Source organism: Suillus subalutaceus (assembly GCF_016647625.1).
Source record: "Suillus subalutaceus strain FC151 chromosome Unknown DFJ58scaffold_110, whole genome shotgun sequence".
Taxonomy (NCBI): domain Eukaryota; kingdom Fungi; phylum Basidiomycota; class Agaricomycetes; order Boletales; family Suillaceae; genus Suillus; species Suillus subalutaceus.
The window spans coordinates 101,375-113,736 of record NW_024540359.1 but is presented as its reverse complement, the minus strand read 5'-3'; the positions used below and the strand labels follow the sequence as shown (position 1 = coordinate 113,736).

General features: G+C 45.3%; 2 protein-coding genes across 2 annotated transcripts; one reads left to right on the top strand and one right to left on the bottom strand.

The window, feature by feature from the left end:
- The first annotated feature begins 546 nt into the window (after positions 1-546).
- DFJ58DRAFT_804802 (uncharacterized protein) lies at positions 547-2,655 on the top strand. The gene is made up of 11 exons (XM_041391054.1): positions 547-886; positions 939-971; positions 1,023-1,042; positions 1,164-1,202; positions 1,265-1,277; positions 1,414-1,446; positions 1,609-1,668; positions 1,723-1,863; positions 1,916-2,144; positions 2,200-2,248; positions 2,301-2,655. Exons 1-11 carry the CDS (start codon positions 832-834, stop codon positions 2,490-2,492), a joined length of 864 nt encoding a protein of 287 aa, XP_041240249.1. The 5' UTR covers positions 547-831; the 3' UTR covers positions 2,493-2,655.
- A 696-nt stretch (positions 2,656-3,351) lies between these two features.
- DFJ58DRAFT_731710 (uncharacterized protein) lies at positions 3,352-4,067 on the bottom strand (the record flags this gene model as incomplete). Its single annotated transcript, XM_041386077.1, has 2 exons — positions 3,352-3,663; positions 3,723-4,067. The coding sequence occupies 2 exons, from the start codon at positions 4,065-4,067 to the stop codon at positions 3,352-3,354; spliced, it is 657 nt and encodes a 218-aa protein (XP_041240248.1).
- Positions 4,068-12,362: the final 8,295 nt, after the last annotated feature.

The window sequence follows — 12,362 nt, the reverse complement described above, 5'->3', positions numbered from 1 at the left end:
ATCAAGTCAGGATCAGGGTAGAGCGAGGTTCCAGGCACGCTTCAAGTGTTCAAACTCCAGCCTTGGCAAAAGTTCCCTGACTTACTAGATCAGGGCCGATTCTGTATTTTTGTACTCTATCTGATCGTGAAGCATGACATAATTTATTCCAGAGGACTAAATTCACTCATGGCTCCTCTACCCTCTGCATCCCAGTACTAGTGCCGCTCCCGTTCTGCTCTCCACTCCCACCTTGAGGGTCAGGCCGTCATTTCTGTTCTGCCGATAGTGAAGTTGCTTATATTCTCATAATGTAAGATAGGGTACTTTGCCGATCGCGGCTGTCCTCCTCGGAGGCATCGTGGCATGTCTTTCCATGAGATCAATTTGCCATAAGGACTGTCACTATGTTAACGGTCCGCAAACGCTTCGCTTATTTCGAGGTTCGATTTCAGATCATGCACTTGCTTGTCAAGGTTATATGGATGGTGGTGGGACTCCATTCAATGTTTTCCAGCCATGTCAGGGAGATAAGCACCGCCCTTGTTACATAAACAAGAAGTCGGACAGGTAGAATCTAACCCAAGAAGTAGACTTTACAGCCGCCGGTGACGTAGGGTGACCCTTCAAGTTGTCAGCCGTGTGATCATCGATATCCATGAGATAGAAAATATGGTATCGCAAGCTCGACATAATGTCGTACAATTTTCATTAGGACATCACAAAGTCACAACCCTGACGCGTCGACGAGTTAACAAGATTCCGATCAGCTTGCCCTATAAGTATCGTACGTGGGTAATCTAGTAGCCCATCCTTCACTTCTTGAATTCACCATTTGATTTGCAGAGTTTCATGTCGGGATTAGAAGAATCTCTCTATGCTCTTGAGTGGAATAACAACATATCAGGTTCGTCGGTCTTGTTGGACACAAATCATTGTGCTGAGCTTCATCTTTTCAGTTGCAATCATCACCCTGATATCCTATGAGTACAGTCAGTAGCTTTCATGAACCTTGCAGTGCGGCTGAGCGTAATATTATCTAGTGCTTCAGTTTGAGAAAGAGGTAATGAGGAGGTCGGTTTATCATCGTCGAGTACTTATGATCATATATTATCGCAGATCACGTTTGTTTGGGTTAGAGCTCAACCCCAACGATATCAGGATGCGACTGACTGGATATACAGGAAAGACAGTGGTCAGCGATGTCATACCTATACCTTGCAGTGAGTTCCACCCTGCCAACTTGAAAATGCTTCATGGTTTCCCATTTTTGTTGCCATGCCAGGTTCGATATTTTGGTATTTTGATTGCAATGTACGTCGCGCTGGTGTATCCTCCAGATGATACATTGTATGTTGACGCTGACGTCTAGGACTTGCGCCTGCTGTACGTGACGTGATTCAAATCGAGCCCTCATCAACTGACCAGCGCTAGGGGGAGGCCTATTTTATATGCCTGAAGCAGTGAGTGTTCCGATTCTTGCTTTAGAGAGTTATAGGTTGACCCAGATTCAGCCGTACGCCCAAATTTCGGTTTACAGCTATGCCTGATTTGTCGCTGACCTCTTGTTTAGTTGTGAGTTATCGTATTCAACTGAAACTAGCTTTGTTCACCATGAAATTGAAATAGGTTATGGTATGTTTCTGCTCATGCAATGGGGTTTTTCTATATATTTTTGCTTGGCGGAAGGCAAGTCATATATACATTCTCGCATCTTTGCGCGTACCCATTTTGCATCTGTAGTCATTCTCATCTGGCGTCTTTACGCCCTATACAACCAATCCAAGTGCATACTTTATGTTTTACTGGGGTTGTTCCTACCCATCGTCGCGCTCTATATAGCGGTGGATATATTCTTATGGAGTCGACCCTCAGCGATCTCAAGTGAATTTCTACTTTGATCGAATTCTGTGCAAGCTGATGCCTTGGTGCACAGTGCAAGAAATAATAATAACTCCAAACATCAAGTACTGCACGTCTTTCTTCCACATCGGGCCTATGCCTGCGGTATATGCTTCCATCCCCGTCATATGCTATGACATTTTCCTGGTTGTTCTCGCCATTGCCGTCCTTAGAAAGCACCTGAAAGAGCGGAGGGAACTTAAAATAAGGTCAAATGGCTATTTAGTCATGATCGTCCGACATCATGTCATATACTTTGTCCTGTAAGTTCCCCTTCGTTTGTTGTGTTCTCTGAAAGCATTCATTGAGTCACGTTAGTAATTTGGCAACTCAAATCTTCATGGCGATAATGTGGGCCGACCTTCCGGTATTATCTCCTGTTATTATAGAGAGATCTACTCTAATGCAGGCATGCACAGATGGTGGTGATGTCTCTCGTACAGTTGTTCAACGGTACTGCGCCATTTATTATCGTGCCACGTCTTATCATCAGCATTTGGGATATGCATGCCGACAATAACTGTGTGCATGTCGGTACGACATTCGAGGATTGCGCCTGTTGGACTTTGCCACCGATGTTGGAACAGTACGAGATGGACTCCCGCGTATGATGCTCCAACTTGAGAAAGGAGGTGAAGTGAAGTCCTTTGCTCAGGCTCTCGTCCTAGAAAAATTCTCTGATACTTCATGGGAGCAAGTAGTCCGGGGCCCAATTTTTCTGTGTAACTATGTACTATGACGTCCACAGAGTATCGGCATATATCGAGCTTATATTAACGAGGACTACCCTTCGGTCGGCTGCGAGAAAAAATGTCGACAGGAGACAGAAGACACCAACCCTACATAGAGGGATGCAGAACAGGACGGACCAACAGCAAAAATGTGCAGCAAGATAGCATGATGTGGTGGGTGCAATAACCGCCGAGTTGGTGGTTATTCGAAACAATGCATCATATACCCAGGGACTGGTACTCCTCTTGTCCCTTGCCCTTTGCTTTGCCCTTCTCCTTCTCTCTTACGCACTCCTCCTCCCCCAGTCAAACTGCTCGAGCGTGGTGGGAGGAACTGTTTCAGAACTGTCATCAGTAATAATAACCGTGTTCGAAGGTGCTAACTATGTGCTTGTCCCGAATTTCAGATGGAAGCCAAACTTGAGCTATTGAATCCACGTGTAGATAAAGGGTATTGCAGCGACCACGCATGACGCGTGACCCCTTGCTCTGAGTGTTGAACGTGTTCGAAACCCTTTGGCAACTTCCCATGTCTTTAAGATTCAGAGCCAGTATCAGCCGTCTTGTAACCAACTATCTTCGATTATTAGGCATGTTAGAATCCCCCCCCTGAAGATCCCCCTGGCCTTTGGTTTGATCATAGGCGCCCTACCACGAGTTAATATCTATCGGGGGACTGCAGTAAGTAAGTTGGTACCAGCCCGGATTTACGGAAAAAATAAGTTAAGTCGCTGGAATATTAGTCCCGGATATGAGACGCGATTTCCGGACACTTGTTTCGCCTCTTCGGCTCCTCCATCACTAGACTGACATTCCTGCGAATCTGCTTAATGTCAGCTGCTGAAATATCTTTCTGTTCCACACATTCGACAATAGCCAGGAAAGCGGTGATGCATTCGGCTTCATCATAAAGCTTCGAGTCCAATGTAATAAGGAACAGGAACGGGAACGGGTCGGTTGTAAGTGCCTCAAACGCAGCTCCAGCTGTGTCTGGATTCGAAGAATGAACTCGCCCAAATATTGCAGCGAGAAGGAATGGGGCGGGCAAGTACTCGTTGACGTTGTTTATGCAGTATCCGATATGTCGATCAGCAGTGACTAGGCGTTTACACCACTCCGTGTTGGAAGAGCCATGATGAGCCGTAGGTAAGCATCATGTCGCCAATAGTTGAAGTTGACATCGGGTTCGTCATCTTCATGACGTCTAGCAGTATGAGCAGGACAAATGGCCGTCAGAAGAGCAGGGGAAATTATTGTGAGGAGTATCTGGCATATATTCTCGTCTTGTATGGCATCAATGTCAGCGAGTGCCAGTTGAGAGTCTGAAACAGCCCGTACAGCTGTATAGCGAAGGTGACGAGGGCTATATGATTCCATGGCCCACGTGAATCGGCCACGCCAAATGATCGAGTCGTGGTCTGGACGAATGAATCCGTCCCCAGCAGCAGCAATCATCATGCGCAATGCAGTGCGTACATCTGCCCAGTACCTCTCCCTCTCCTGGCCAGATAATGTTGACAGTTGGCAGGCAAGGGCCTTGCACTAGTCAAAGCTTCGTAGAAGAATGAAGCTGAGCCACTGATTCCAAATTCTCAACTGCTGGGAAGCAGTTCGGGTGTTGGAATCATCTCCAATTGACAGAACAGTCAGACACAAATGGGTTAAAGCTCGCCCACAGGTGACTGCGCGATCTCCAGAGTCTTCCTTCAGCGTCGAAACAGGCTGAAAATGTGTCTCGAAGCTGCTGGCAGTGGGACACAATCTCTGAGTTCGGTGACCATGTAATAGTGGGAATGAGTGAGGCTGCACTTGCAATGTCGTCTAGATCCGTGGGCGTCGCAAGTAACCAATGTATGGCAGATTCCGTCCCAAGGTCACTGAAAGGCCTGGAACTGAGCAGTCATTGTACATCTTAGGATCGAGGCTACGAGATTAGAGTTACGAGAGTAGTTAGTTATAGGCAGACGGCTGATGATAGGAGCGTAGAATGATTATATTTCGGAAATCTCCTACATATATTATATGTCATATGTTTTCTCTGAAACTCAGAACAAGTCCGCTACTTGTGCTTTATAAGCACGCGTGTTCTCGGCTTGTAAGCCTCAACACTCCCCCTCAAGTCGAGGTCATGCCTAAATCATTTGTAAACTTACAATGTTTCGGCTTGTATAGCGGCTTTGTTAATATGTCTGCAATCATCTCATCAGTGCAGCAGTACTTTTCATGAATCACCTGTTCTTGGATTTTATGCCAGATATAGTGGTCCTTCACATCGAAATGTTTGGACCTCGCATGGTATTGTGGGTCTCACACAATTGCGAGTGTGGACATATTGTCTCCATGGAGAACTGGTTGGATCATTTTGAGGTAAATCTAATTCCTCAAATAAATTTCAGAGCCAAACTGCTTCACGTGCAGCATGAGCCATCGCAGCATATTCAGCTTCCATTGACGAAAGTGATACCATATTTTGTTTCTTTGAGCTCCAGGTGATCATTCCGCCTCCAAGTTTGAAGACGTATCCTGACACGGATATTCGATCTCTCGGGTCGTTCACATAGTCAGCGTCTGACCATCCGATAAATTGAATATGGCTTTTATCGAGTTTTGAAGTACCTTGGTACTTGATTCTGAGCTCTCGCGTTCCAGCTAAGTACCTTAAAACACGTTTCGCTGCTACCCAATGTGCTAATCCTGGGTTTGCAGTGAATGAGCTAAGTCTTTGTATAGCATATGCAATATCTGGATGCATGGTTACCGCCAAATACATCCAGCGACCTGATCAATGAGGCATAATTGTTACTTCGGTTGCCATCTTGGTTAGTTGCCTCTTTTTCGAGTATAATCTTTGGATTTAGCGGCATACCTACTGAGTTACATGACTGAAGACCTTGTTTTGTTAGGATAGACTCAATATATTTGGTCTGTGTGAGTCGGATTGACCTGTTAGGTCTATCTCGAGTGATCTCGATCCCAACAATTTTCCTTGGTTCCCCTAGGTCAGTAATGTCTAAGATATTTTTGAGTTGTGCTTTTAGCTGATCCATCAGACTCGAATGATCCGTGAATAACAATAGGTCATTGATCCATGCGGTAATTATTTCCGTTCCTTTCGCGGTCTTTCTGATGTAAGTGCATGGATTGGATTTCAGTCGTCTGAATCCAATACTCATCAAGCGGCTGTTTAGCTCAAGATTCCATTCTCTACCCGACTGTTTTAGCCCATAAAGGGTCTTTCGCAGTCGACATACTCGGCCGGTTCCATCATTATAGCCTTCGGGCTGTTCCATATACACTTCTTCTTTTAGTACACCATTTAGGTAGCATCAGTAAATTCACACATTCCTTAGCACAGCTTATTTCGAAAATTAAAACTTATTTTTAACTTATCTATAATTATTCACTTGGCTTTTAGTTTGACAAGTCAACTAAGGAAGCACATGGAATTCAAGTGCCGAAAAGCAGTGCAAGGCAAGATCAGATACCAACACCGAAACAAGTGCTGCAAGTTGCAATACATCATTATCGATTTACTACTACTACTAATGATTCAAACTCTAAACTTGTCTAAACCAAGATCTCGAATGTGATCTGGTATGTCCTCAGGCTTCGGCTCATTGCATGTTTGTTGATAACGCTGGAATGACAGATAAACCAAGATTGATGGACTCCAACATGCATTGTGGGCGGGAGCGAAAATGCCGGTGGACAGAGGCAGCCGCTTGTGCACTCGCAGAGGCGAATGAGGATGTGGGATGGCAGGTGGACTTGGAGGTCCCACTGGGGTTGTGGGAGAGACTGAAGAGGGTCTTGGGGCACAAGGATCGAAACTGAGCGCGTCGTTCGAGTGCAGCATGACTGCAGGTTAAGGTGAGCGGAAATATTACAGCAGACGAGCTGCAAACTTACCAATCTTGAAGTTGATATTATCGTCTTGGCGATTCGGCGTCTGGGAGCTGCAGGATGGACTTGTAAACTAGCATTTTGGTTGATGTTAGTAGTTTAGAGTAATACAAAACGCAAGAACAAATTCGGCTGTGTTGAGGGGGAACAGCTTACAGTCCATAGAGGACATGACCTCCTTGAATGACATTGTGCGTTGCTGATGCATAAGCCACCTGGACTTCGTCCTCGAGAACTGACAGCCTTAGAAAGGGTCTCTGGGCGGTGAGACTGTGAGATGAGCTGAGGCAGTGGGTGTTACGAACTGGGGTAGTTCTGACGTATAGCAATGCGATAGGCGATGTCGGCTAAGGTCGGTTCAAAGACTCCTATGTATGTGTAAGTTCATAAGACAAATCAAGGAGAGTGTCCTTGACTTGAATCAAGTTCAGACGACTTAAGATTGGGAGTCTTAAGTGAAGGAAGTTCCAGGTAAAACCCAGTAAGATTAAAGTGAGTAAATACAATGTACAAGACGAGTTTATATAGTGAACGACAACTGCTTTAGGGCAGGTGTTCAATGAGTCAGAGATAAGAGACGATATGAGTCAGAGATAAGAAACGAGATGAGTCAGAGATAAGAAATGAGATGAGTCAGAGATAAGTCATCTAGCAATGGCTTTGATAGCGATTGTGATGTAATACAATGTAAGAGAAGAAGATGAATAGGGGCGTACTTAGACTGTAACATTACCCCGTGTTTACCATTGAAGTCACCGATTTCAACAATCCAAGTTATGGTAAGCATCATAGTTATTGTTGTCTCCCGCACATCGGGAGAAGAGCCTCTTGTCTTCTTTGACGGAAATTTGCTCTGTTTCAGCGTCTTTATCAGCTTCCCATCTAGAAAGAGCTTCATAAAAGCCCTTGTCCGTCCAAACCAAAGGTATCACCGGTTCTCCTTTAAGGTCATTACAAAAGACTGATAAGTGTCCAGGTGCTAAGTTGCGACATACTCGACAATAGTATGTGGGACAATTCTTGTGACGGTGGCCCATGAGTCCACAGTTGCGACAAAGGAAATTGTCGGCAGGTTCAGTTTTTATGATAGTGACTGAGGAGGACTGTGGTGGTGGGGATGGGGTCTTGGAGCGTAATGCTCGGTTTTGAATGGCAGGGGATATGGAATGTTCTTGTTTGACCTTGGAAGGTCGACGGGTGGGGTATCTGCGGATTGTGGTTGTCGTTGGGGTAGGTGTAATAGGAATTGGTATGACAGGTACAGCAGGAGGAATGAGAATGCTAGTTGTATGCTCAACAGGAGTTGGTATCTTGACCGGAGGTGGAATGGGAATTGCGATGTAGGGGGACGGGGGGTCTAGCGACTGGGTGCATTGCAATTCGTTCGGTGACGATATGAATAGCCTCTCGAATGATCTCTTTAGTAGTAGCAGGCATGAGACGCACTGCAGTATTGCGAATACGTATGTGAAGGTGACGGAAGATGGTCTGATGACAGGGGTCATTGATAAGTCTGGCAGTGCAACTGACAAGATTAGCGGCACAGATAATATTGATGAGAAGTGCACTGGATAGAGCTCCTCGTTCAGCGAGAAGGCGATCTATATCAATGGTGTATTGTTCAGAGGTGAGGGTGGATTCAAACAGAGTATTGGTCTCTATGTTGTCAAGGATATCAAAATAATTGGGGTTAACTGATTCATCGGTTAGAGTGGTACTAGAAAGTGTCGGGGAAGAGATGGTTTGAGAGGCAGCATTCATGGCAGTGGAGAGTTCTTGGATGCATAAGAGGCAGAGTTGAAGTCTTTCGATTGGGGAGGACATGATTTCGATGGGGGGTTCTTATAATCGATGGGCTTTCTTATAAGCAGTGAGAATGGTCGAGGCATTGTCAAGATTCTCTTCAGGGATCCATTCGTTGCTGGCGGAAGAATATCCTTTCCAGGATACGAGATAGCATCTTCGTTTACCCATGCCTTTGTGCGATAGGATCGCTTCAACTTTGTATTCTTCTTCATTATCTATGACGTCAGGTGGAGGATTATGGAAGTTCGGACCGTGGATCTCGGTTTCATGATAGGATGATAGTTCAGAAGCGTGGAATGTGGGATGAACTCTCCATTGTTCTGGTAATTGGAGTGTGAATGTGATTGGAGAAAGTACCGCTGTTATGGTAAAGGGGCCGTATCGTTTCAGAGCGAGTTTTCACGATGGTAATTGCATGATGAGGTTCTTTCCTGATAACCAAACCTTATCCCCAACTTTCCATGGTTGGTACTTCCTTCCGTGTGATCGTTCGGCCATATGTTGCATTGCTAGGTTATGGCAAGAAATAGCTTCTTCGTGAATCTTTTGGAGGAGGCGGAGTCGTTCTTCTGCTGCTGGGACATTGGAGTCGGGGAGTACATGAGGGAGGGCTCTTGGCTCATATCCCATCATAAGGAAGAATGGGGATGCGTTGCGAGAGTCGTGTTTTCAATGATTATGGACAAATTTGGACATAGGGAGGTGTTCGACCCAGTCTTCTGGGTTGGTACGGCAGTAGATGCGGAGATAGGTTTCTAGTTCTTGATTTAGACATTCCGTCTGTCCATCTGTTTGCGGGTGATAAGTGGTGGAAGCGGTGATGTTGTACTTCAGAAGCTTGGCGAGGGCTTTAGAGAATTTGGATACAAACTGCGGACCTCGATCAGAGACTTTCTCCTGGAGTCCGAAGCGGTGGTAGACGTATTTGAAAAACTTCTTCGCTACACCTTCTGAGGTGATGGTTTTCATACAAGGGATGAGAATTACCCCCTTCATAAGCCCATGGTCTACTATGACCATGATAGAATCAAAACCATTACACAGGGGTAAATCAGTTATAAGGTCGATGGATACTTGAGCAAAGGGAGTAGAAACCGAAGATGGGATAGGAACAAGCGGGGGGGTGGTAGGATGAGTGTCAGATTTTATTTGCTGACAAAGGGCGCAACCCTCAACGTATTTCCAGATATAAGTTCCCATAGAAGGCCACCAAAAATCGTGTTTAACCAGTTCTTCGGTTTTAAAGCGACTGGGATGTCCTGCCGTAGGGTGATCATGAGTTCGTTCTAGAATAGCATGATGTCCGGCCGGTTGGACGTAAGCACAATCTTTATAGAATAAGACGTCATCTCTAATTGTCCAATCAGAGAGGGCTGATTTCATGGGAGGAAGACAGAGGCCATTCAAGGTGTCAGCAGCGGCTTGGAAGATGGGATCAGTGTCGTCAGGATCAGGGTTCACAAGGGTGGTCATGAGTTCTTGATCAAGGAGTTGGATGAACATGGAATCGGGGAGTAGGGTTATATTTTCGTTATCAGATTCGGTAGGGAGATGGTCAGCACGACGTGATAGGGCATCTGGTGCGGCGAGCTTGGTTCCTGGTATGTGACGGAGTTCAATATCATAACATGAGAGAAGAAGTTGCCATCTGGCTTGGCGACGGGTCAACTTCTGTGCGGTATGAAAATAGAGGAGGTTCTTATGATTGGTGAATACGATAACTGGGTGTGGGTTTCCTTCTAGGTAATGGCACCATTCTTGGAGTGCGCGGATGACGGCGAGGAGCTCCCAATCAAAGATCTGATAGTTTCATTCTGCGGGATTCAGGGATTGGGAGAGGTACCTGCATGGATGATATACACCGTTTTCGTCAGTTTGAAGTAGAACGGCACCTGTAGTGACTAGGGATCAGCACGGGTTACCCGCGGGTATATCGGCGGGTTTTGAGTATTCTGAGGCATGGTCCTTCATTCTGGCTTGAAAACAAAAAAAAATTCATGCAAAATGGACCAGGATTGGGTGAGATATGGCTGGAACAAGTTTTAAGCAAAACCCTGCAAAGCTCCTCCCTCCACATCTGAATCTTTGAGAGAGAGTCAACCAATTTTCGCGAAAATGCAAAAACCTCGCAAATTGGTTGACTCTCTCTCAAAGATTCAGATGTGGAGGGAGGAGCTTTGCAGGGTTTTGCTTAAAACTTGTTCCAGCCATATCTCACCCAATCCTGGTCCATTTTGCATGAATTTTTTTTTGTTTTCAAGCCAGAATGAAGGACCATGCCTCAGAATACTCAAAACCCGCCGATATACCCGCGGGTAACCCGTACTGATCCCTAGTAGTGACTAATGAGGCATCAGTGGTGACTGCGAATTGTCGCAATGGGTCAGGATTACAGAGGACTGGTTATTTCAGGAAACACTCCTTCAGTGTTGCGAATGCATCTTGACAAGGAGTGGACCATAGGAACGTGTTATCTTTCTTTGTTAGATTGATAAGGGGTCGTGCGATATCAGAGTAATGAGGAATAAAGTTCTGATAGAAGTTACAGAAGCCTAGGAACGATCTAGTTTCTTTAACGGTGGTCAGGATTGGCCAGTCGCGGATTCCATCTGTTTTAGCAACATCCATAGCGACGCAACCCGGGCAAATAATCATACCAAGATATTCGACTTCCTGCACATCAAAGGTACATTTTTCTGGTTTTAGGAAGAGTTGTTCTTCACAGATCTTTGTTAGGATATGATGGGTGTGGTCATGGTGTTCATCAAGGTCATTAGAAAAGATGAGGATGTCGTCCATATAGATTACCAACCATCCTTCATTAATCTCTTGCTGGAATGTGCGATTCATGTAGGCTTGGAACATGGCCGGGGAATTACAAAGTCCGAAGAACATGACATTTGGTTCATAGAGTCCAAATTCTGTAGTGAATGTGGCTTTCCATCTATCGTCAGGGTGAATGCGGATGTTGTTATAACTGGAACAAACATCCATTTTGGTAAAATACTTTGCTCCGTGCAATCGTGCAACAAGGGATAGAGGAAGTGGTAACGGGTAAGCATTCTTGATCGTCCAGTCATTGATGTAATGATAATCTTGACAGGGTCGGAGATCTCCGCTCTTCTTTCCTACAAAGAAGAAGCCACTGGCTTGCAGCGACTTGGATTCTGAGATAAAACCTTTCTTTATGTTTTCATCAATAAATGCCCTAACAGTGGTCCATTCAGCAGTAGAGAGGGGGTAGATTTTCGACGTTTTGGGGATGAATCCGGGTTTTGTTTTGATATGGTGGTCAATGCCAGGTCGTTCTGGGGGTAGTTGGTTTAGTCTGTCTTTAGTGAAGATATTGGCAAAGTCATGGAGATAGGAAGGTACAAGTTCTTCAAAAGTTTTCTTCTTTTGTTCTAAGCCCGCAGCTAGAGCAAATTGCTGGGCTTTCTTACTAACTTTCGCGTATTCCGTGGACCATGGCAGGGGTTTGATCATGGGTTTCTGTTCCGAGTAACTGGTTCCGTCGGTCGTTAAAGGTGTATCCATAGAAGTATTAGTGATAACCCGGAGTTCAGATGCGTCGGAGGAATATTCTACCAAGAATTCATCGTCATCTAGTTCATACATAGAGACTTCTTGCACTGGTGCAGCAAAGTTCTCTTGCGTCCAGACGTCCTCTTTAGTATCAAAGGTTTCATTGTCGTCATCAGGGATGGGGAGAAGGTCGGGGATGGGAAGGACGTGTGGTGCTTCTTCGTCAACTATTTCTTCAATGGTTGCTTTTGGGTAAGCAACAGGGGTTTCAATGACTGGCTCCGCTTTCCTAAGTCTGGACTGTTTCCAGGTTCAATCAATAGGTTCTTGTCGAAATAGGAGTGAAAGACCATTCTTCTTTCTCTCTTTGTCGATGTCTTCTTCTATTTGATCACTCTTCGTGGTTCATGAGAGGATAAGAAATTCTGCAGACCAATCAATGACTGGGTTCATAGCGCGTAGCCAAGGAATTCCTAGAAGAATCTGGTCTCTTCTCCCGAGATGAGTGACGTTAAA